We start from the raw sequence: 26698 nt of genomic DNA, 5'->3' as shown, positions 1-26698 counted from the left end.
TTTAGCAGGGTTTTAATCATACAAATGCAAATCGCTAGCTTTCATGCTAAAAAATACTGGTTTTTGAGTCAAAAGTTATTATACGTCGTTTGGTGGCCCCTATTGTTACTTAAGTCAAAGTGTATTTACCAGGATATTCGGGAGAATTATCAATTACGTCTCCTTACGTGCAGCCCATTCATCATTTTAGGACCACCGAAATCATCTTAGCAACAAACAGTTCGATTTATTCACTTTAATAATGAGAAAGCGAAACGACGAACGAACACTTTTCACGGGTTTCTCAGCGCTGTTACTTAAGTCAAACGGCATCTCCATAGAAATTGGGTGACTTAAGTAACATCGAAAACTATTTTGATCGGAAGGTGATTACGTCAAAAAGCAATTTGACTGGTAAATAAATTTAAAAATGGGATTTGATCCTATATTCGGACAGTATTATAGTGTAATAGCAGGAGAATCGATTGACACTGATAGCTCGACTTTGTTTACATTTGTTACATTCGACGTAATGAAAATTTGTTCTTGATTTGTTACTCAAAAATGAATGCTTAATACTTGTTTTTTTTTAGTTGTAATAACTCTTAAATGGGTAACATTTTACTCATTTAATGGGTAGTCCCAGTTTACCTCAAAAATGCTTACTTTGTAGTTATTATTGGGTATTTTGCGGTTACCGTGCAGAAACCCGGCAGAACTGTCAAAATTCGCTTGTGAGAAAAGGAGACGGGAAGATTTAGGATAGGTTTCGTACAATGACGTTTATATGAGGTCTGGGCCAAAGGGCTTATTGGTGTTAGTGAAATGTGCAAATGTTTAGTGGTGTTCGTCTTTTATTGCAATGTTTATCTTTTTACACGAAACAGCTGTTAGCAGTAACGTATTTCTATCTGTTCTCAGTATGTTGGCAGTGACGTATTTCTATCTGTTCGCAGCTGTTCAGCAATGTTTACAACATTTTTGCTTCTAACACCAGCAAGCTGCCTGTTGGCCCAGACCTTATATAAATGTCATTGGGTTTCGTATACACTGATCTGCCTCTAGCCCAATTTTAGGTAGGAGCAGGATAGCGACATTATTTGCTCTGGATTGGAACATTTCAAGGTACTCTTTTTAATTCAGTGTGGTTGATCAGAAAGAGAAAGTAAAAATCAGAAGTGTAAAATACTGTGAAAATGGTGGACAAACTAGGTGAGTGTCACGAAATAATTTGCAAATTTTCGTTATATACGCTAGTATATTTCGCATAAATATAGTACAGCGATGAAATCACAGTGTATATTAACATTATGCAGTGAATCATGCAGCTCAAGGACAGACATCGGAAATTGAAGATCCCTTGCAAAAATGTCAACACTGACTTACTCGATTAATATCTTGATGATTCAGACAGGGAAATATTACAACCTTGCATCATGTAAAATATGGGATAAACAACGAAAAGTTGGTTTAGCAAACGTAAACAAACTAAAAGCATAAACATTGGACGGGTATTGCAAAGGTTACCTGTTCGCGAAAAGTAAAACAGTGATTTATGAGGAAGAAAACTTAAATACATACATCCCATTGTGTTGCTCATTCTGAAAAGCTATTTAGCAAGCTGGAGGGAATACAGCGATGACTTAGACTTGATGTAAATATTACTGTAGTTTTACACTACACCATCCATACGCAAAAAAGAGAATCATCTAGAAAACGGATATGAAAAAACTGAACAGGACTATTATAGTAATAATAGATATAATATCGGGTAAAATACGACCATCTCCGCCAATCGCAAAGTTCGAGTTGATATGGTTGTGCATTTAGTATAAGCTTCCTTAATGGGCGAAGCATGTAGTAGTAGCGTATAGCGAGTGAGTAGCTGTTATCAAGGACCCAAGCGTGAGTCATTTCTAGCGTTCAGAATCATAAGGGCCTAACTGCGATGATCAATTCTCTTCATCGATTTTCTCTTTTTTTTAAATTCTGTTCCAAATTCAAAATAAATTACATTCCTCGATGAACATTTCAAATGGTCCTATCTGCTTTGATCCATTTTCTTCATCGACTTTCTCTTTTCATAACCACTGCTATGCAAACAGGTTTTGCGCTAATTCTACCACATAGTTTGATAAAGGAGGTTCTTATCTAGCGTCCAAAACGTCAAATACAACAGGGAAAGGTTTTGCAGCTGAGTTACTGACGAAAGAGAAAGTCGATGAAGAGAATCGATCAATGCAGATAGGACCTTTTGAAATGTTTATCTAGATTTCATTTTGACCTAGGTGCTCCAGTTACTACAGTAACTTACCAGCCTTAATTGTTATGATATATATCTAAGTGTTTTTACATTGTTCCTGCCTTGGCAATTCAGTATTTTAAACTGGTTTTTTTAAACCTGCATGTCAGTATAACAATTGAAATCTTAAAACTAAATCTTATCTAAGTATAAAGGGAAGGAGGATTGCAACGATTTTAACCTGAAATTATTAATTATTTTGTTGGATATTTGTTCTAAAGTCTCAACATTCGAAATTCTATGTACTTCGGTAGTACTGTACCAAGGAGGCAACTTCAAAATCATCTTCAGAACTTTGTTCTGAATCCTTTGAAGTGCTTTTTTCCTGGTAGTGCAACAACTAGACCATATTGGCACAGCCGTAAAGCTTGGCCAGTCTAAAAACTTGTTTAAATATTAGATCGATTTTCTCTTTCGTTAATAACTCGGCTGGAGTAACATTTCTAGGGGAATTTGATGTTGCTTGTGCTACCTAATACATTCTTTCACTTCACTGTATTGTAATAATTTCGGAAAATTTGTTCACTCAACTGTGGTAATGCGAAGAGAAAATCGATGAAAAGTATTGATAATCGCAGTTAGGTGCTTATGATTCATAATGTTAAATTTAATTCTTGTCTACAAGTAGTTCCCAATGAAGCAATCAGGTTATCAATGATACAACCGAGGAACTCGGTATATTGTACTATATGATTAAATTGCATCAACTAACCAAATAGACTGTTACTAGTGCTTAAAACCAGTGTTCCAAATGCTAATTACATTTTTTTTTTTTTTTTTTTTTTAATTCTTTATTAAAGAGATTTTTAGCCTTAGGCTAGTTTATCTCTAAAATGCTAATTACAGGTAAAATGCTACTTTTCGAAATTATGAAACAATGATGCATAATATTTTTCATGTATACCTACCTAGATACTAAGCGATTCTTTCAGCCTTTGGCGCTGAATAGGGGATCCCTCAAAAGAGTAATGAGTGTGGAAATTTTCACCGTGAAGCATTGGCAAATCAAAGTTGGCACTCGTGGAGAATAGAAGAACTATGAAAGTGATGATGGTTTCAAAATTTTCCACGGGGAGGTATACGAGAGCAATCTTAAAATGCTTTTATTTTGCAAATGGAATATTTTATTTAAATCTAGTTGCTGCTACAGTGGTAGAAAAGCTGAAATCTATGTATACACCTAAAAATCTTAAAAGAAATTTTTTTCTATATTATATGTCTTATGAGTAGTCCTTAAGTTTTCTACTAACGTAGCATTAACCAGATTAAAATAAAATGCTTCATTTGCAAAATAAAAGCATTTTAAGATTGAACTCGTATACCTCACCGTGTAAAATTTGGAAACCATCATCACACTCATAGTCCATCTATTCTCCACGAGTGCCAACTTTGATTTACCAATTGGCCAATGTCTTATTGTACGATTTTCCACAGACCTGAACTGATTTGCACCAGAGTTTATAATAGAAGAGTTACGCAGACTGAAACCAAAATTTACCTATCGAACTGTCAAACCGTCTACACTGAACCAATATGACTTATTCCTGTTATATGGAAATCTAATAAATTTGCGCTATAAGAAAATCCAATGAAAACGATATGTTTGAAAATGTGTCAAGTAAATTCTACATGAATATCTTATACATTTTCAATGCTGATAAGTTGGTAACTTTTATATTATCGTCATATACCTAATGAAATGCGGTAAAATTATAAGAATTAACAGAAATGGATTTGAAACCCAAAAGCATAACTTTTACTTTTCAATACAATATCATATCCATGTCATAAATCAATATAATTAAAATGTATATGAAAATCACATAAAATGTAAGTGGTAATAAGTCGATGTCCTTTTTATTTCATAGCACTCGCAGCTCAGCTGCGGTGCTGTTTCGATGGAGGAGTGTGGAGCTCCGCTGCTTCTGTATACACACACAGATTTTTTTACAGGAGTTAGTATTTTTACTGGATTTTTGGATTACTGACTCGGTTAAAATTCAAATGACTTGTTATTCGTAAAGATTGGATAAAATCGTATTTTTTTATTTTTCATCATTACACGGTGTTAACAGAAGTTAGTCTGTAAATTTTGGTAACATATTTCTCAACTTTGAATTTTTCACAGATTTTTTAAATTTTACCGAAGTGTTCCGCAATTCAAAAACTCGGTAAAAATTACTGACTCGATAAGTGTGTACTAATGATATATATATATATATATAAGTGACCATATATTTATATATATATATATATATATATATATATATGGTAACTTTTTTCAAGCCAGTTACTAAAAAGTTTCTTTTTGAAGGCTGTCACTAAAGTCACCTTTTCTTGTAATCAGTCACTATTTTCAACTTTTTTAGTGAATTTATTTCAAGATTGATCATTCTTTGCTTTGCGACGTTTAATCGTCTTTCTCTATCTATGTACACTGTTCACTGTCTACTCATTTTTCTAAATAAAATTTCATGAGTTTTTCCAGAACTTTAATGTATAAGAAAGCTATTTTTAAATGCGTTCAAAATACGCTTTTTTGGAAAATCAAAAACAACAGCAATTAAGACATGGCAATTAGTTTTATATCAAAAGCTTTACAATCAAATCCATTGAATGTTGAAGTTAAGCACTTGCTTAATTTCTCACTTAAAATAGTTTTAAAAAAACGCACTTAATTTGAGTAAGCCCAAGATTTAAAAATATTCAATGTCTTGAAGTTACGTATTCCAAGTACAAGTTCAAGATATTGAAAATTTTCAAAGTGCCAGGATTAAGGAAAACAAATAAATGATTTATTTCAAGTTCGTAATTAACTTTATGAAAAATTAGAGATCTTCATTGCAGTCCCATTAACTTCACAACAATTTTAGGAACTTTGAAGAAGTTCTGAGCAATAAAAGGAAATGCTGAGAATTTCGGTGAAGCTCCATAAACAAACTACGGGAACATAAGGGAAGTTAACACACTGAAAATATGGGAACTTACTAGAAGCTTTAAGATCCTCAAATCCGTTCTTTTAACAGCACAAAAACTTTTATGAAGTCACTAGAATTTCAGAACACATCATAGGTGTTAAGCGAACTTGATAAATATAGAAAACATGAGGGGTATTGTGCAAATTTTTAACAAGTTCTAAGCAGCTCAGAAAAGCTAGATCTAGAGATCTGGGGAATTTCCGATCTTAAGAGCAGTTCCCGTAACTTTAGTCCAGACTTTTGGGGCATTTAAAAGATCTATAATCGTAAATTTAGAAAAATTGAGAACCCTTAAGATGTTCCGAGAATTTTAGGAAAGTACAGAGACCATAAGAGAATATATGAAAACTTCAGAAATATTTCAGGAACTTCGAGACGTCCAGAGAAATTCTGGGAACTTTTTCTTCAATAGAATTGAGAGCTTTAAAAAAGCTTCAAGAACAACAAGACAGATCAGAGAATCAAAGGGCAGTTCAAATAATTTCATGGAAATTGTAGAATCTAAATGAACGTGAGAGTATTTTAAGGGTGTTTTGTTATGGAGATTTCAATAACTTTAAAAAATGTGAAAATTTAGCTAAGTTGATTAGAGAATATAAACAAAGTTCCATTAATCAAAAAAATGCTAGAACTTTTAGCAAGCTGCGATTCTTCAAAAAATTCCAGCGAACTTCTAATAAATTTAGATAGTTTCATGATATTCAGCAAAGTTCCGAGTACTTCGACGACGATCAGATAGCTTCAGAATAATCCCATTAACTTAAGCAAATTTGCGGCAATGGTTAGAATACTTAAGGAAAATTGTCGAATCTTCAAGGCAAATCAATAAATTTCAGTAAAGTTGCGGTTTCTTAAAATATAATGATAAATTCAGGGCAGTCTGGAGAACTTTAAAGATATTCAGTAATCGTTTAGGCAGTTTTAATAACACCAGGAAAGTCTAGACTATTGAAGAAGTTTTAAATTACTGTCGATAATTTAATGGAAGTTTCATGAACTTCAGAAAAATCTTGAGAACTTCAGAGAAAATCATAGAACTATATTAGTTATTTCATTCGAATTTCATGAAAATTGCGGAATCACAGATGTTCCATAAATTTAGAAAAACTTTAAAAACTTCACAGTGGTCTTCAGAAACATTTCGAGAACTTCAATGAAATCTATGGAGCTTAAGGAGAGATCCGCAAACTTCAGGAATGTTTATGAACATTAGCAAAATGCAGGAGCTTTTGAAAGAAGTGAAGTAAGCTCCGAAAATTGGAGGAATTTTGAGGGGAGTTCAGTTCCATTAGTTTCAGAAAATTTGTGGGAAATTTAAATTCCCAGATTTTCAGATAACTTCAGAAACGTTAAAAAGTTAATTGAAGTCTTCGCATAAGTTCAGAAGTTTACTGAAGCTTAAACATTTTTAGGACGGTTCAATTAAATTCAGCGCAGTACAACAAGCTTCATGAGAACTGCAAAAACTTTAGAGAAGTATTGAGAATTTCAGAAAAGCACAGAGAACCTCAGAGCAGTTCCGTTAACATTAGAGAAGTCACATCAATTTTAAAGAAGTTTAGAGAACTTCAGCGAATTGTTAATCCTTTAAAGGAGATCCAGGAAAAAACATTTAGGAAATTTTAGGAAGTCCTAAAAAGTTCAGAGAAGTTTAAGAATTTGATGAGAAGTATTGTGAGGCTCAGGCTAGTTTCTCAAACTACAAAAAAAAACTTCAAGGCAGTTTCATTAACTTAGGGAAAAATTTGGGAACTTTTAAGTAGTTCTGAAAACCTCGGAATAATCCATTCCATATTCAACGGTGATTTCCATTGAAATATTTCTCAAAATTTTGATGAAGCTATCCTCCGAATTTAAATTTTCTGTTAGTTTTCCTTGGAATTACCTTGAAAATTTCCACAATAAGAAACCCTTTGGAAAGATTCTCCAAATTTTAAATGTATTCATTTCAGATTTCTTTTTCAATCGCACTCCTTTTCTTGGAATTCTACTCACATTGGAAATCTTTTAAGAATTCATTGGCATTTTTCCTCACAAATCCCTTAGATTTCTTCTCATAATTTGTTTGGAAAACTCTCCTGAATTGAGTTTTCAAATTTCGTTGAAGATGCTCTTGAGTTATTTTCAGATTTAATTGTAATCCTTTTAGTATTTTCAAAAAAAATCCTATGACTTATGCTCCGGATTCGTTTTCTCCCACCAACTTTATGAAATTATGCTCAGAATGCCCTTGGAATTTGCCTCTGCAGCTCACATGAGTTGTTCTCCTCAGAAATTCCTACGAGTTTTCATTGAAATTTACTTTTAATTCAATTCAGGGTTTCTTAAAATTCTACTCAAAACTTCAATTGAAATCTAAAATTCCTCAGAACTACCTTGAAAGCAGATTGCACTTGATGTTTTTGTCCAAATTATTTTTTCCCAGAACTCCCTTGGAACAAACCTAGTCATATAATTAGACTCCAGATTCTTGAAAATTTCTTGAAGTATCAAAGCTCTATTAAATCCAGAGCTAGTTTCAATTTAATATTTCTAGGAAATATGCATGTCCCAAAACCAAAAAAAAACATTCCAAGCCTGTTTTTTTAATTTATTTGTTGCTGAAAATTAATTAATCCACTATCAAGTTCAAAGTGTGAATGAAAATAACGAGAAAAATAAATGCTTGTATTTTAAAATTATTTATTTTCTATCATATATTCTTCGTAAGAAAATTATTAAATTCTCTGAGACTCAGGTATTTTAGGGAAAAAAAATTCCTGTGGATTCTCGGTTTTCCAGATTTTTGCAGCTAGTAGACACCCTGACTAATACCGTGGGTTTGGACCATAAACTTTCTATTGAATCTTTCACTTTAAAGGTTCTTATCGTACATAAGTGTTTATGAGATGCTAATTGAATAAGTCTAAAAAATCAAACATTTATTTGGTGTGCCATCATAACGACTACTTTTCTTCTCTTAGGTCACTTTTTAGTCACTATTTTTGCAACTATAAGTCACTATTTGGTCACTTATTCCATCAACATGGTCACTAAAATCACTATTATTAACAGCAGTGATTGCTATCAGCCCTGCAAACGTAAAACTCCAAAATACAACTATGCTTTAGTTGATTCAAGAAAACCATTGTTGGGAAAACAAAATTTTACAATATTTATTAAAAGAACTGCTCTTCATTATCGACATATTTAGGAAGTTTGTTTTGCTTCTTTATCGATCTCAAAAACACAACTGCAAAATCATAAAGAAAAGTGAACAAGAACATTCAACTTAGATTTGAACCGTGTTCATTTGCGTGAGAGCCAGCTATCTTATCGCCTGCTCTACGCATCACAAGTTAAAAGTAAGTTAATTTATGATGATCATTTGAAACCAAATTATATAAATAAATTACATTTGACGGTTGTTATAATTTATCAAAGTTATAGTTGAATTGAGTATAAGATGAACAGTTGAATCTATTAGATAGATATGATTGAGTTGACGGTCAAATTATGTTGGAATAACTATACTGCAGTTATACGCATAACTGTCCCATGTATCCGGATCAACGATATTTAAACATGCGCATTCAATCTCGACGACATCTAATTCTGCATTTCAACACCTTTGCCTCTCCTTTCTATTATCCTTTACCTATGCATCTACACTTCTGTGTTAAGGATCAACTTAACCCTCATTTAGTATTCGGCTGATTTAAATCGACTCATCATTATCTAAGAGCCATCTCATCTTTATCTATTTGATTGATGCATGGAAGGTGTATAATGCCCTCTCCAGCATGGCACAATAATAATAATAATAATATCTCGTGTGATATTGCGAGCGGAAAAATATAATTTAATTGATGATTTTGCCAACACTGTGCAGGATAAAAAAATGTTCTTATTTCTTCTTCGCATTTAAAGCTTATTGCTTATCGCATTTTAGTTTATTGAGTTCTCTCAGCTTGGTGTTCTAGATTCACTTCCACAGTTCATGGTGGTCTTGCTTTGTAGCTATGCCTTTACCGACTGAGATAAGGGAGTATAAAGAATTGTACTATTGCCAAATCAGAGAAAAAATAGCATTAGGCATCAGATTATCAGTTTTCATAGCATTTTCACACGATCTCGGATCCCGTGATAATGTGGGTGCTTAACTAAATTGTCAGTTGAGCATCTCATAATAAATTGTTCTTCTTCCGCATTTCAAGCTTATTGCTGAGCTAAGGGAGGCCCTCATATTAAATTATCCTGCATATAAAAACCTCCGAGATCAATACGGTATCGGTCGCAGCATCAGAGATGCATTATCCAATTCGCCAGACAGGGAAAGGGACTTCCTTACAGACACCAATCTAGGTAGAACCCCGCAACGAACAATGGCATGACAACGGACGAACAACGTCCCTTGGCCAACACCAGCTCTCTAAATGACATGACGAACGGAAGAACGACGACGACAACCCCGCAGGCTTCGGACCTCTCTCTGAAATTAATTACAGCTTCGTTCGCTTCTCTTACTATTATAACAGTGTATACAGAACTCTGAGATCGTTAAACTCTGTAACAAACACTATGTATTGTTTTTTTTTCGGGGACCCCCTCAGGAATCCTTCCTCTTCAAAGAGACGAACCAGCTAAAGGGCTTAAAGTCTATAATAAAGCAGAACAAGAAGAAGAGCTTTAATAGTAGGCTGATAAAATAGTTTTCTGAGGTGAAGAGGTGACTTAGTAGATACTGATAAGACACACTTGCAACCCTAGTTATTGCCAATTCAGAGAAAAAAAACGCATTTGACAGATTATCAGCTTTAACAGCATGCCCTGAAACAGCAATATATTGAGGCTCATAATTATTCAAACTTATCTAATAATTTTACATTTGTATTTCAGTGAATAGTGAAGCCAATGCCCGTCGAATACAGATGGTCGAAAACTGTTTCGGCAGTTCCGGTCAGCCTTTGTATGTTCCAGGCCGGGTCCTAGTTGGAGAAGGTGTACTCACAAAGATGTGTCGCAAACGTCCAAAAGCGCGTCAGTTCTTTTTGTTCAATGACATTCTTGTCTATGGTAACATTGTAATTGGCAAGAAGAAATACAACAAACAACATCTGATACCATTAGAGGAGGTGCAATTACAAGCTCTTGAAGACAATGGACGTAAGTTGGGTTCAAACCAGCTCATACATATATTATTATAGTTACATGTAAATTTATGTTTTCGCTATTTGTAGAATATAGAAATGGTTGGTTGATTCGAACAGCTACAAAATCATTCGCCGTTTACGCTGCTACACAAACTGAAAAACAAGAATGGATGGCCCACATAAATAAATGCATTGAAGACTTGTTACGGAAAAGTATTGCAAACATTGTCAAAACTAACACTTTACCCCGCCGGTACCAAACTCTGCGCAATTTCTGGAATGTAACCGCTACCATTAGTTTTCTAGTGATAGAAAAGATATGTCTTAATCATTTGCCATACTGCCGCTCTTCGCATGTCGGTCCCATTTTCGTTTTTGTCAAACCCGAGTTTTTCCATGGAAAGCACCCATACTTTTGTAATACAGGATGAACTCAACAGCTTTGTTCTGAAAAAGCTGGGGGAAAACAGCAGAATGTGATGTCCCATGGCATAAGCAATGGTGCAAAGCTAATATAAAATGCGTTTTATCGGCTTACTGATTTATGCTATGGGCACCCACGAACTATCGGACCGCCATGAAAAAAGCGGCAGTAAACTGCCCATAAAAGCATAACAGTCACATCTTTGCTTGATTTCCTATTAAAATGGAATAGCTATGTGTTTATGGGTAGTGTACTTGCTGCCCATAAACGATAAAATGGCGTGTATGCTGTTCACTTATTGATTCACTATAGCGTTGATCGAGTGTTTTTTTTTTATCATTATTGTTCCAGTATAAGGCCTGCCCAACGTTTTTGAACCGCGGGTCAAATGTTAGAATCGAGATTAACTGGCGGGCCATTAATTTTCATTCTACATTGGAGCCGGATTTTACGCTGTTTTTTTTACGTGGTAGGTACGTTTTTAACATTTTTCCAATCACATTATCTGATTTGGGCCAAAAGTAATAAAATTGATTACTTAAAAATAAATCAAACAATTTAATAAATCAAACAAAAAATGCAAAAATGTCATGAGCTATCAGAATTCAAACATTTGAAAATATTCAAGTATATGAATTTATCAATCTTGGTTGGTCGGTGCTTACGCGGTTTCTCACATTTTTTATACAACCAGAAACTTTAGTGTTATTTAACAAGCATTAAGAATTGCTAAACTATATAAAGAAAACATAGGAAGGATCTTTCCAAGTGCGCATCACGAAAAGTTGCAGCCACTTGTTTATGTCATATATATGTTTCCGCAACTGTTTTATGACAAACTTGCTACTAGTGTTCATCAAGGATGCAAAATTCAACTAGGTATTTATTCTGTTAGTTGTTAACCGCTGACCGCTGTTGCAGCTTAGTTATTTAATAATAATCCTAAGATTGCTGGCTGCTCTCCAACACTCGTTGTATATTGATCTTAGAAACTGTTACTAACATGATTATAAGATCTTGTCTGACAAAGATGAACAAGAATAGAACAACCCGCGGCCGGATGCGAAGACTTTTTCTAAACTCGTTGCGGCAGGCCTGCAGTATAGTGTACTAAAACGATGTAGTAGCTAACAAAAGCAACATCAAACGCACCGAAAATGGAATGAAAATGCAAAAAATTAGGTTTTCCAATACCAATATCTATACAAATTTCCCAAAAATTTCAAATCGTCCCCAAATTTTGCACAGTTGTTTGGGGCCTCAAATGGAATAAAAAAATTGTTTTGAAAAAATTACCATGATGGCTCACCCAAATGGCTTACTAATCAGGTCCTGATGATTCTCCTAAAAAATTAGTTTGTTTGGATGCGAACTCATACTGCACTGGTCCTTTGAAAGAAATTATTTACTATGAGAAAAGTGAACGTCTTAGCTTAGCCTTACGCAAAAATGATTTAAGGAAAAGCTTGCTATCTGCTCTTACGTGAAATTTTATCAGCTACAATTTTGCTCAAAACCACTTTCTGATTAGACTTCAAGGTAATTAGTTATTAATTGATTTCTAATCGACTGGTTTAAGGGCAACACAACAGCTTGCACTTATGATATAATAGCCTAGATTTTTTTTACCCTTTTTCGTGTCAAACACACCTATGTTGCCTACTGGGCAGTTTTTTTCCTCTGATCGGGACATAACACCACTGCGACCAGTAATTTGATGTATTTTTTTTCCTTTGGTTTGTTTTTTCCGTCGATCTTGTTTTCCGTGCTGAGCACCAATGCTACCGACGTGCCAGGAAGGCAGCTCCCACACCTGGACCCTACCTATCGACCCATCACCTCATGAACCGGGGACCAACGGCTTTACTTCCCATCCGAAGGAAGGCGTGATCAGAGATGTTATGCCTCAGAACATCCCGGCGGCGCCGACTGGGATTGAACCCAGGCCTGCTGGGGTGAGAGGTAATCACGCTTACCACTACACCACCGGCGCCGTTAATTTGATCTATTGTACACACTAAGATTTTTTTTACAGGAGTCAGTATGTTTTTACTGGGTTTTTGAATTGCTGAAAAAATCTGTAAAAATTCAAATGACCGTTATCCGTAAGGAATCAATGAAATCGACCAAGTTTATTTTCTATCATTAAATGGGGTTAACAGAACTAAGTATGTACAAGTTCAGAACAAATTTTCTCATTAATAAATTTTTCACAGATTTTTAAACTTTTACCGAACAGTTCCGCAATTCAAAAACTCGGTAAAACCGTACTGACTCGATTAGTGTGTAGTATATCCCGTTTCCTTAGTTTAGTGCATGTCGTATTACTCCATCACTATTGAGAAATGATGAAGTATTCGATTTTTGTTTACAGTTGTCATTCTTGCATTTATCGCAAGGATCCGACTCTAATTGAAAGGTCCCGCTATGTAAACACCCTCCAAAGGCGCGCCCCGTTGTCAGTCAAAATTGGATTCCTAAGCAACAAAGTTAAGGAATGACACCGATAATGACCATGCATCAGAACCCTAGTCTTAACTACTTCAAACTAGGGATGAATAGAAGATTAGGAATCACATAGATGAAGACTAACTAACTCATTTTTTTCCTTGTTTCAAAATCATCCTCGGTGGACAAAGCCGAGTCTTGTCACTATCAACAAGGCATAAAAAGTAACAAGGACTAAGATGTGTTCCTTTGATTACTGAAAAATCCTGTTCCCCTAGTTTGAAGTAGTCAGGACTAGGAATCGGTGGTACATCTTAAATCCCGTAACGTACCACGAAAAGGTGATCTTTGCACGTTACTGAGCAGTTGATGGAGCATGTCATAAGAACATCATTCTCCTAATCAATTAACCACTTCATTCGAGCAGTTAAAATGACGTTTTCTACCACTCGAACTTTGAAAAAAAAACATTATTTTGAGATTTTTTCTTCTCGAACCACGAGAAAAGTCGCCAACATTTGTGCGTTTCATAAAAAAAAATAGAAATTAGTTGGTTCAGTTTTGTGAAATCGCTGGTAGAAAGTCAAGTCAAAACTGCTTGACAAAATGGTCAATTATCACTAATTATCCTGACGTTCAATTAAAATGCGGTCTTGACAAAAGTTGTAGCTGGTAAAATTTCACATTAGCACAGAAAGCAAAATGTTTCGTAGGCTATTACAGCGATGGGCTAAAACGATGAGAACATAAAGTTCACTTTACCCGTATAAATTTCAAAGGGCCAGTGCAGTATGAGTTCGCATCCAAATGAGTTAAAATTTTAGGAAAAATTGAATTATCAGGAAAAAATATGCGCTCATGCAGAATGTATTTATTTTCAAAAAGATAACATTTTTTAAAGTTTGAATGAAATAATATTATTCCATGCTACGGAACTAACATCCAAAATGTTGCTTATGTTTACATTGATTTTGGAACAGTTTATAGTGGAATGAGTTTATGTTGTGCTAATTTTGAGCTCTCTTTGTGTTTTTTTGAGCGCTCCTACCCACATTGCACGTTCCTCAAATTTTTGCGTGCTCTCTTTGGTATCTTGCTCTAAAAAATCCGAGTGCATGAGACTAATAGCGCACAGCTCAACTTTTTTTTTTTGAGCTGTGCACGTACTTCCAGACAATCCCTTATCACCCTAGTGAGTAAAGTCCTTGAGCATAAATTTCTTATTACTTATCAAGGTATCGCTTGATCAAAATCGGGTCATCAAACAAATGAAAATCCCCTATTGGAAAGGTAAACATAGTAATGAAAACTTAAAATAACCTACAGTCGAAAATTCAAGAGAACGCAAATATTTGGAATCGGGCATAGTGAGGTGCCGGCAGGTATGCTTGGTTCACAATAAAATGAATCGTTATTTTTTTCAACAGGTGGCAAAAAGCCAGTAGAGAATCATGCAGCTGTTTGGGTGCCGGATAGTGAAGCTAACATATGCATGCATTGCAAGAAAACGCAATTCACTATGTTAATTCGAAGGGTAAGATCATCCCCAAATCGCTTCAAGAGAAGATTGCTACGGTAAATTTTATTTTTTAGCATCACTGCCGAAACTGTGGTGCTGTGGTATGCGGACCATGTTCATCGAAAAAATTCCTTCTACCAGGACAAAGTACCAAACCCCTGCGTGTATGTTTAGACTGCTATGATAATCTAAGCTCAATGAAGAGAGAAGAGGTTACAACAAATCCCTCATTGTTAGAAAAAAAAACTCAACTTCTCTTTTTAAATATTAACAGAATAAAGGAATGAACGCCAATAACAACAAACCAGTGACATCTCCAGAAAGTTCCGGAGACGATGATTCAGACGATGAAGAAGAATCAAAAGATACACATGATCAGGTATGTTATCAAGTAAAAATGTAATACAGTAAAGACCCGATTTTGCCTGCCCCACTTTTGAAAATGTTTTCTAATCTTCTACGAAAATCATGCGCTTTTTTGGTGGTCTTATTGCACCAAAGTATGTACCTATACCTTAACCATCCATCTTGAAGATTAATGAGAAAAATTTGGAATTACGGTTATGTGAAATTATTGATAGATAAAAGTCCTATGCGCAGTGGGGCTAACAAATCGGGTCGGGCTAACATTACGGGTGACATGCTCAGTTACCGTGGGGTTAAGAACGCTTCACTTTTCAATCAGTTAACAAAAAATGAATTTGCAGTGATTTATGTTTTATGATTTATGATTTATGTTTATGAGTGTGTACTACAGTACACAGCATTTGCCATAAAAATTTGATTTGCAGAAAAAATGCAACCTAAAAAATAATAAAAAATTGTAATGGTTAGACATATCATTGTGCCTAATAAAGCGTACTTGAAGAATGGCACTTAGAATCACCCCTAAACAAATGGGGTGCATCGTGAATTTAACCTAAGTTTTTAACGTTGCCTAGAGCCATGATTAATAATGTGAAACATACATTTTATTAATCCATTTTACTGCTGCAATCTAACACATAAATCCAAAAAATTACGGCGGAGGCCTAAATCCGTGGTTTTTATTATTTTATTATTTTTCAAATATGTTTCTCTCTTTGCAACTGTTGTTTAGATTCTGTTCTTTTAGGGTTTTTTTTTCACGTGTTTTCTGTGGTTTTTGATTTTTGTGGGTGCCTTTGTTCGCTCAAATTTTGCTAGAGACGCGTTATAAATACTTTTTTTTTCCTATGCATATGCTTACATAGCTGAACACACAAAATTGAATAGGTATAGCAAATCATCCATCTCTGCCTCTCTATTTTGAAACCTTTTAATCACTGTTACTTTGACTATCCCATATATGTAACAACTTTCGATATTTTAAAGCAGGATGCATTTGACCCCTGTGGTTTTTTTCCCTTCCTATGGCTAGTTTTTGCACCTTGCTGCTGGTGGGCGGGCTTAATTTCATGCTTTATAGTGGAGTGTTGGAGACTGTAGGTTTATTGCCGGCGTTGCTGGCTCATGCCGCGATAGAATGGCGCCATGGGCAGGCGATGGGGATTACTAAGCTTCCCCTCTCTGATGAACCACTGCATGAGAGAACCGAAAATATAGTCTGGCAGTGATAGTATCACGCTTGTTACTCCTTTGTTTGAGAGGTGTATGAGTATAGGCACTGACGTTGCGTGCGGTACTGGCGGGTGGCCACTCTTATTTTATTTATTTTTACACAGATAGATATATTTGGGTTTGCAAGAGAATTAAACTATTAAAATATTTCAGAAAGTACCCTGCAGTGCTCCTTCTTTTTGCGTGACAAGCTTTCATTGTTGTTTTCATTGAAGTATTACGCAGGGAACAATGTTAAACACCATTTTTGTACATGGTATTGCAACTAATCTTATATATGCTTCATTTTGATTTAGGATAAGTGTTTGAACTATGGCTCGGGATTTCTACTGTGGTGTGCTTCTATTGTGACATCTTCTTCTTCTTCTTCTTATTCGCATTTCAAGCTTATTGCTTGGCGCATATTAGCTTATTGCGTGCTCTCAACTTAGTGTTCTAAATGCACTTCCACAGTTATTAATTGAGAGCTTTCGATGCCAATACCAATGCATGAATTTGTATATTGTGTGGCAAGCACAATGATACTCTATGCCCAGGGAAGTCGAGAAAATTTCCAACCCGAAAGATTCCCTCGACCGGACCGGGAATCGAACCCGCCGCCTCCGGCTTGGTAATACCGTGCCTTTACTGACTAGGCTATGAGGCCCCAGGTTTCTATTGTGACATACTCATACGTATTCTTGTGGTGCGACATAGTGGAAACGTGTGAGAATAGTTGGAGTATATACCCTATACAATTTAAAAATCAACTAGGAAATTAACTTCAAAGTGAAGCATTTTAGTCACTTGAAGGTGTCACCTGGGACGATCTAAGATATAATAAATACTAAATACAAAAGTACTTGAAACACGTTAAATTTTTGATTACAAGCACAAGTGCAGGTACTTAATAAAGCATGGGTTGATTTGGTAGATTAGAGATTTCAATTATTTATTAAATTAGGCTAATGAGATATCATAATCATCAAATGAACTTAAATAAGAAAATTCAGACAGTCTAATAACATTAAATAGATTAACAAAAGAGTTAGGATGCAGGGACTCCGCTTAGGGAGGCAACTAGCCTTTAAAGTTGTAGAATAAATCTTCATATTAAGCTCAATAAGAAAACGCAAGCAGGCCAGCATTAAGCAAATTAACAAGAAGAGGAATAGTTTAGGAAATAAGTAAAATTAGAGGTCTGTGACAATTAATAACTTTTAATCTTTTGTAGATATTGTTTTCACCTGAGTTTATTGCACTCGATTACTATAGATTTCCAGCCCAAAACGCAAACCGGTTGAACATGAGTATTTCCGATTTAAATGAAACATTACTTATACGTTTGCTACTACAAATGGTTGCATTTTTTCATTTAAATATGATTTTTTTTTTCTTCACAGTAACTTTTGAAAAAAAGTTTATTATATTTTTTTCAAAAAATTATGACACTAAAACTATTGATCTGATCAAGATGACATCTGGGCTGTTACAACAGGCGCGGATTTCGCGAATTTCGCGGATTTCGCGATTCTCGCGGATTTGTCGCGGATTTGAATTTTCAGTCGCGAAAATCGCGGAATCATTAAATGATGTCGCGAAAATCGCGAAGGGATTGATGTGCTGTCACAAAAATTGTGGAATTCATTGTAATCTTTCCGTCCCGGATTATTTTGCTGTCATCAATTTTGTTGTTCATTTAGCTCTCAATTTTTTACCGGTTCAAACCAAACACCCTGCAAATAATCGATATAGATGATCTCAATTCCAAAGTCACATTGGATTTACACGGAAATTCCCTGAGGTCTGTCCAATGTGAGACATTTTCCTTTTTTCCATTATGAACATAGCATTTTTCGTTGTCAAATCATAAACGAATCGTATATATGCGAGCAATTGCCATGTATACCGGATATTCTAGGTTCTCCAAATCATCCTGGAGTTCAGTTGATTTGTTCTACTATTTGTTTATTTGTTATGGTTGCATCAACAGACTAGAAATAGTCCCAATGATGTGTTGTAAAAAAGTACAGATTATACAGACGACATACATATACTACAGTTACTACAGTTACAAACGAAAATAACTTGGAAAGCATTGTCAAGTTACTAAAAATTTATAAGTCTTAAATTTTACACTTAGCTGTTGGGTATCAAGCGCCTTCGGTCAGCAAAAAAGGCAGAGAATCTTCGGCGAAGCATATTCCGTGTCAAGTGGAAATCGAACATCGACGCTACTCGGTTGAACACTAGCTGCAAGCCGTAAATAGCGCTCCCTATGCTATAATTAGTTCGAAGAAGTGGAAGTCTCAGCATAAGACTGTTGCGTAGTGATCGAGGTTGAACATTAATGTTCACTTGTTGCAGAATTGCTTCGCAGTCATTTCTACTATATCAACCAAGACTCCAATAATGTCTGTAGTATCGAAATATATCCAAACAGATTCAAAGTGTCTATGTGGATTGTACCCGACCTATTGCTACGTATACAAGATGTAATAAGTTCTGAAATCATTTGGGATATTAGATTATTTTTCTACTAGATCACCCAAGACTAATTCAATATCTGTAGTACCGAAATATGCCCAAATAAATTTGCAGTGTCTATGTGGATCATGCCAACCTATTTCCGTGTATGCCAAATGTTCTAGGATTTCCAAATCGATAATTTGATACTATAAATATTATCCTAGTCTTTGTTGATCTAGTTAAACAAATCATCTGAACTGCAGGACGATTTGGAGAACCTAGATCATCTTTTTTTTTTTCCTTTGGTTTGTTTTTTTCCGTCGATCTTGTTTTCCGTGCTGAGCACCAATGCTACCGACGTGCCAGGAAGGCAGCTCCCACACCTGGACCCTACCTATCGACCCATCAACTCATGAACCGGGGACCAACGGCTTTACTTCCCATCCGAAGGAAGGCGTGATCAGAGATGTTATGCCTCAGAACATCCCGGCGGCGCCGACTGGGATTGAACCCAGGCCTGCTGGGGTACCTAGATCATCTGGTATACGTGGAAATAATTAAACATTATCCATATAGACACTATGAATCTGTTTGGATATATTTCGATACTACAGACTTTATCCAAGTCATGGTTGATCTAGTAGAATAAATCATCTGAACTCCAGAACGATTTGGAGAACTTAAAACATCTGGTATACATGACAATAGTTCATGCATGATCCACATATACACTGTGCATCTGTCTGGAAATATTTCGATAGTAATGACATTGTCCCAATCTCGGTTGATCTAGTAGATCAAATTATCTGAACTCCAGTACGATTTGAAGAACCTTGAACATCTGGATTACTCGGAAATAGATCATGCATGATCCACATAGACACTTTGAATCTGATTGGACATTTTTCGATACTACAGACATTATTGCAGTCTTGGTTGATCTAGTAGAACAAATCAACTGATGTCCTGGACGATTTGGAAAACCTATAATTTCCTGTATACATAGTAATAAGTCGTGCATGATCCATAAAGTCACATATATACGATTCGGTTATTATTTGACAACGAAAAGTGCTAGGTTCACATTAGAAATAAAAAAAAAATCATGAAAATGTCTCACCATTGGACAGAACTCAAGGAATATCCGTGTAAATACACAACCGTGACGTGACCAACAAGTGTGACTTATGAAACTATGGTAATTTCTCGATTCTGTGCAGGGTATTTGGTTTGAAAACGTCAGAGACGCAAAGGTTAAATTTAAAAAAAAAATGCATTGCAAATGAAAATGCATTTTTTTTTTAAATAATGTTTCATCAAATCTAGGCCGGTATTATTCAATAGAATCTTATAATGTAAGGGTGTTTTATTATGTTCACTAATTACTCAGAATTTATACTATACATAAATAACTGAAGATGATAAATGCTATTTAAAAAAAAATCGAAGGTTACAAACGATACTCCTTTAGCTCAGTCGGTAAAGGCGCAGCTACAAAGCAAGTCCATGCTGGAGGCGACTGAGTTCGATTCCCGTCCGGTCTATTAATTTTTCGGGTTAGAAAATCTCTCTACTTTCTTTGGCATAGGATGGTACAGGCATAGAAAGCTCTCAATTAAAATGTGAAAGTACTTCAAAGAACACTAAGTTGAGAGCAGGCAAAAATCTAATATGCTACTATATAAGCAATAGGCTTGAAATGCCATGTAGTAGTATACAAATGCTATTTTTAGACAATGAAAAAATCAGTGCCAACATTTCAAAGGGGCATAATTGCTTTTGTAAACAATGACTGTAGCCATCAATTTCTCGCGAATGAAATCTTACCTCTTCAAAATAACAATGCTAGCTGGTAGAGGAAACGTTCCTCTACCTAATGGTGTCATTATTTTTCATGAGTGAGCTTTTATTCGCGAGAAATCGATGGCTAAAGCCATTGTTTACAAATGCAATTACGCCCCTTTGTAATGTTGGCACTGAAATGTTTTTTTTTTTGTCGCGGATTAGTATTTGAAGTCGCGGATTTCTTTTGAGAAATCGCGGATTTCGCGGATCAAATTTAGAAAATCTTGTAACAGCCCTGCATCTGAAAAGAAGTTGGAGGTAGTTAATTGTTTTTCCTTGATTTGTTTTCCGTCGATCTTGTTTTCCGTGCTGAGCACCAATGTGCTACCGACGCCGGGAGCCAGCTCCCACACCTGGACCCTACCTATCGACCCATCATTACGTAGATCAACGGCTTTACTTACTTGGTAAGCGTGATAACCTCTCACCCCAGCAGGCCTGGGTTCAATCCCAGTCGGCGCCGCCGGGATGTTCTGAGGCCATAACATCTCTGATCACGCCTTCCTTCGGATGGGAAGTAAAGCCGTTGGTCCCCGGTTCATGAGTTGATGGGTCGATAGGGAGGGTCCAGGTGTGGTAGCTGCCTTCCTGGCACGTCGGTAGCATTGGTGCTCAGCACGGAAAACAAGATCGACGGAAAAAACAAACCAAAGGAAAAAAAATAAAATTCTTTTCAGATGTCATTTTGATCAGATCAATAGTTTTCATGCTATGACTTTTTGAAAAAAAAAATATTTTTTTTAATACGCCCTTTTTTAAAGTTTGTTACGTTTGTAATTATTCTTATTACATAGTTCATGTGATAACAAGGAAAAACGACCCTAAAGGGTAACTTCCTTTACCATCCGTCAATTCTCAAGTGCGACAATGTGTTACTAACCCGTTGTGGGGTCGTTTATTCTGTTTGGTTGATGGGCCTGTTTTTGTTCGTTACCGCTCGAACGTGCTTGAGGTCGTTTTAATCTTTAATAACCAAAAAATTAAAAATAAACCAAAAAAAATAAAACATTCAAAATTCGTATTACATTACATCTAAACTGCATATTTCAAGCGTTTACATTACTTCTTAGTCTTTGCTTTAGTCTTATATTTCATAGGAGTCGTGATTTTTGACAATAATGCATAACAGAAGCCACAATTGTCGACTTTATTTTGTGTAGCACTCGGGTTATCAACAAGACATTTCCGGCATAAGTTTTTGTATCCTTTTAAGGAAGAACATTGGTAATAATGTAGATGAGTAGGGTCAAAGCAACTAATTTGTAATAGCATGCTATTTTAAAAAATTCTGTATTTACACCAAAAATTGTGATTTTTTTAAAAGTATGCCATTTGATTACCTATAGTTTGAAACGGATAATGTGATTGGAATCAAGTCGATAGGTCGTAATCGTTAAAAACGTACCGCGTAAATTGCGACTCAGCGGCACTAACAGCGTAAAAAAAACCGCATGAAAAAACCGCGTAAAAAGCGACTCCAGTGTAAGCCATAGTCTGCACGGGGTATTAAGTGACGAACCAGCCACTGGCTGAAAGTCACTCTAATAAAAAAAAAAAAGTATTTAGTTCATATCTCAGCAGTATCATTAAAAAAAACAGAGCGATATGGTGAATTATTAACTATATCGCTGTTTTTTTTTTTAATTATACTGCTTGTTGAAAATTTTCTCAGCTACAACTTTGTTGAAGACCACTTTTCGATAAAATGTAAGGAACGTATTAATGATTCAAGTTTCTAATGTCTTATGAATATGCTCAATCAACTGTTCAGCAGGCAACATTGGTGTTTCTGACGCGTAGAATAGAGTACAACAATCATGGCTACTATGTCACACTGCAGAATACATTGTCGCCCACAAAACAGCTGCTTCATCATGCCATAAGATTGGCAGTCTCTTAAATAATTAATAACTATTTTGATTAACGTTTGGCTGAAAATTGATCTTCTGCAAAGTTGTAGCTGAGAAAATTTCCCATAAGAATAATTATAAAACATTTTAACAGAGCAATATGGAAATAAACTAGAAGTCAATGAACAAAAAGTTTGGTTTTGCCAATACTAATTTCCATACCTAAACTTCAAATGGTTTGTGCCAAGTCAGTTTCTTACCAAATGATTTGAAATTTTGGGAGGCTAATACCCCGTTCACATTACAGCCTATATCACGTAATATAAGCTGTCTTGCAATGAACACTCATAGGATTTCCAGTGAAAACTGGAATGTTCACTCTGAGTGAACGCTCACGGGTCATAAATTCGCTGATTGTGACACAGTGAAAGCGAAATTGACAGATTTTATGTGTCAAATACATACTTTCATGCCTCTTATTGTATTGTACTGACAAGTACAAAATATCATTATAGCATCTAAAGATTCCATAATTTCGAAAAACATTTTTATAGCGAATTGAGTGGACGTAATCCTCCCTCCCCATGGACATGGAGGTTGACGGTACTGAAGCAAAGGGTTATGTTTAATTTCTTTATATTTACAACGATGATGATTTCCCATAGTGACACATATCACCTTCTTAATGCTTCAGTATACCTCAAACGATTAATTCTTGGTTGTTAATAGAACTTCCTTGATGAAATCGGCTCTTTCATGCAGACTGAGCAATTCTGATTATAGTATCAGATTTTTTCTGTATACAGAGGAATTAGGAGGGCTTATTAGAAACTTCTCACCAATAAAGTAATGATTTTCTACTAAATTTTCATATAATTTTATTAATATTTTATTTTATTTAAGCATATTATTTTTGTTACAGTCAATTAGCATTAGCATACAATACAAGAGATTTAATATTACTTGCTCGGTTTTGCGTAAAATAATCAATATGTATTTTGCTTGTAATTACCTTTGATTTTTTTTTTGTGATTTCAAAATTTTCCTAGTTTGGTTAGAAGTTTCGAAGCTAACACATGTCCACAGGCCTAATAGAAAGATAGACAGACAAAGCGTATCATGAAGAATAGTTGCATGCAGGGTTGCTTCCACTCACTTTCTATAGATGAGTGATTTTCGGAGTTTTGAATTCGTTAGATGTTGTAGTGGGGGTTTGTGTTGTTGGATGCGGGAGGAGATTGGAGGGCGGGTGTTTTACCCATAGAGCCTGTCAATTTCGCTTTCAGAGTGTCGCAGTCAGCGGTTTTATGGTTCGTGAGCGCTCGCGATTCGTAGAATCGTTGATTGTGACTGCCAGTGGATTTGGCGGGTTTTGTGTGTCGGACGCTTGCTTTTTGGCCTTTTCTTGTGTCTAACATGTGCAGAGTATCATTATAGCGTCAAATGGTTTTGAGATTCCTGGTTGCGTGAAATATACTTGTGAGAATATCTTTTTGAGATTTTAGTAGTCACGTTTTGTTTGTAGTTTATATGTTATTTCTTTCATGTGATTATCGTAAATAATAGTTATTCAATAATAGATAATTCATCCATATATTCAATAATAAATTTACGAATGACTATAATTTGGATACCTAACAATTGGACAGAATCACTAGCAAGAATAGGTTGTGTTCGCCTTCGAAAATATCGATTCGTTTTTTCAGGGTTGTAGTTTTGGTTTTCATCAGTGGCCCGGCTCTGATTGTGAACGATTTAGGTAGTATTTTTAGGTAACTATTCAGCTTTTAGCACAACTTTGCTACTACGAATCCACAAAAGACATTAAATTGGAGGCGGATTCTGGTACGGAATTACAGGCTGCTATTCTGAGCAACTTATCTTCATAAAATTAAAAATTACATTTAGGTATTAATTAGCAAATATGAATAGTAGTTAACTTTAACATAATTTTGATAAAACAATCATTTCATCCAGTTCACTTTAAAACAAACAAGTATGAAAGGAGATTGCTTAGAATAAAGATAAAAGTAATAAGCGCAATATTAAACGACATTAATTTGAATCTGATACGGTAGGCCATATAACAGAGTCGATAGCCATTGCAAATCAACCATCTCTACCTGCTTATTTTCCTAACTTTCACTATTATTGCTGTTACTCTGACTATCCCCTATGTTCAACAGCTTTCCTTACTATCCGGTATCGTAAACAGGATTCATTTGACCCCTGTGGTTATTATTCTGTGATGCCAAATCTATACCTCTACCCTGGTGCAGTATGGACAGCGATTTTTCGCTGGTGACTTGGCCCTATGACCCCCTTCTGTGCTTGAAAATGAAATGAAAATGAATTGAGTGGAAGTAATCCTGATTATAATAATTCGGGATAATTCCGGGTCAACCTGATATGATAAGAGAACATTAAAAGGATTGGATTTCAATTTCTGAGCATTTGAAGATCTTCGACATGATTCCTCATCAACGCTATATTTATAACATACATTCTAACTGATCGAAGGTCTTCAGAAGAATTTCTGATCACTTTGGAATATATGGAGAAATTACGTAACAGTTATTTATTTATTCGTATACATTGTTACTTATCTTATTAGCTAGTGATTCGCAGAGTTTTGAAATATTTTCGCAATGTTGCCATTTACATATTTAGGTCGATCATTTCACAATGTTTGTTATGGGCAGACATAATCTGATTTAGCGGTTCAAATTTAGCATAATTAGTACGATGGTGACGTACTGTGAACGATTGTCGGTTACGTAATTGGCGAGAGGGTGCGTAAAAATTTAATGTAGACAGCAAATATGCTGTGAAACAATAGCATGTGTGATGCTCTCTCAGTGTTTGACTTTAGTATAACTGGTTTCAAACGAAAACAAGCCACAAGAAACCTACATAGTTTATTTACGTTTGGAACCAATGTCATACAAGAATGATCAGTAGGCTGATTTGGCAGCATAACCCCCCCCCCCCCATGTAAGCTAGATAGAAAAGTGTATTTAAGCTGTTTTTATTTCATATTGGTGTTAATTTTACAAATCTCTGCTAACTATAACAAATTTTATTCTATTCACAGCCAAAATTCTACGGAGACGAAAAGCCAGAGAAATAGCCGTACTGACACGGAAAAAGCAATCCTCCCACATCAAAGCCAGATTCGTCTAGAAGTCTCACCAATTCTATAGGAAAATACAAGCAGGAACAACAAGTGAATAGTATTTTATTCATCTCAAAATCCCGCAAACACAACCTAGATCTATGTGAATTGAATTTTAAATACAAACAAATAACTATATTCTCATTCTACCTTTTTTTTTGCACTATAAGTTATACATGTTGTATTGAAGAAACTAATAATTGGTAATATTTGCAGAATCCCCATTTATTAGTTTCATTAAAATAACTTCTGCAAAACAAGAAACACATCAAATGCAACTTCTCAGTAACTTACCATTTCCATTATTGAACTATAACAAAAACTAAAAAATGATATTGAACAAGAACCCTTGGGGTACAACATAATTGATGTGTTCTGTTTTCCGAGAAAAAAAAAACATGTTACAATGTTTCGCCCACTTTCGGACACTTGTTATCAGAAATGTAGTGCGAATTGTCTCGATTGTGTCACCATATAAATATCGGTAATCACTAATCATGGAGACAGTGATGTTGTACGATAACTTGTGTATACACTCATGACACTTAACCACTTGATATATCTATCGCTAAGATAAGCACTCATTCTTTTACAGTGAGGTAGATTGAGTTTTTACGAAAATGTTTAAATTTTGGCGGTAGGAATAAAGAGATAGACATAAAAAGTGGTTACATTTTATTCATCGACGAGTATATAGAAGCTATCGTGTATATTTTCCTTCCGTTTCATCGGTACGAAAGTAGTGAAACAAGTGAAAACAATAATTAGTATTTGCTGATAAGTAAAACACACCAGCGTGTAAAAACAGGTCCACTGAAACATCTTGTGTAAAATCAGAATTTAGTAATGCATGCTTCGACTTACGAATCGGCTAAATTTTCACCCAGAATACTGTTAATTTTATATTTCTATTACCTTACGGTATGGTCATCAAATAAAAATGTATATGGAATGTATTTAAGTTTATGAATAAAGTATAAAAATTGCTCACATTTTCAA

At 35.2% G+C, this 26698-nt stretch overlaps 1 protein-coding gene across 1 annotated transcript; it reads left to right on the top strand.

Annotated features, from left to right (window-relative positions):
• Positions 1-1088: 1088 nt before the first annotated feature.
• On the top strand, positions 1089-26698 carry rush (rush hour). Its single transcript, XM_065237894.1, has 7 exons — positions 1089-1191; positions 10138-10404; positions 10479-10604; positions 14691-14797; positions 14857-14994; positions 15057-15161; positions 25619-26698. Exons 1-7 carry the CDS (start codon positions 1176-1178, stop codon positions 25652-25654), a joined length of 795 nt encoding a protein of 264 aa, XP_065093966.1. The 5' UTR covers positions 1089-1175; the 3' UTR covers positions 25655-26698.

The sequence above is a fragment of the Ochlerotatus camptorhynchus genome, unplaced genomic scaffold (assembly GCF_037179485.1).
Source record: "Ochlerotatus camptorhynchus isolate MF236.1 unplaced genomic scaffold, CSIRO-AGI_Acam_v1.1 ptg000657l, whole genome shotgun sequence".
Lineage (NCBI taxonomy): Eukaryota > Metazoa > Arthropoda > Insecta > Diptera > Culicidae > Ochlerotatus > Ochlerotatus camptorhynchus.
This window is presented reverse-complemented; position numbering and strand designations above follow the sequence as displayed.

Bases quoted from the DNA above. Each gene is read 5' to 3' on its own strand.
- rush (XM_065237894.1), top strand. The intron at 14,798-14,856 runs GTAAGATCATCC...TTTATTTTTTAG, and splicing joins TCACTATGTTAATTCGAAGG to CATCACTGCCGAAACTGTGG. The intron at 14,995-15,056 runs GTTACAACAAAT...AAATATTAACAG, and splicing joins GCTCAATGAAGAGAGAAGAG to AATAAAGGAATGAACGCCAA.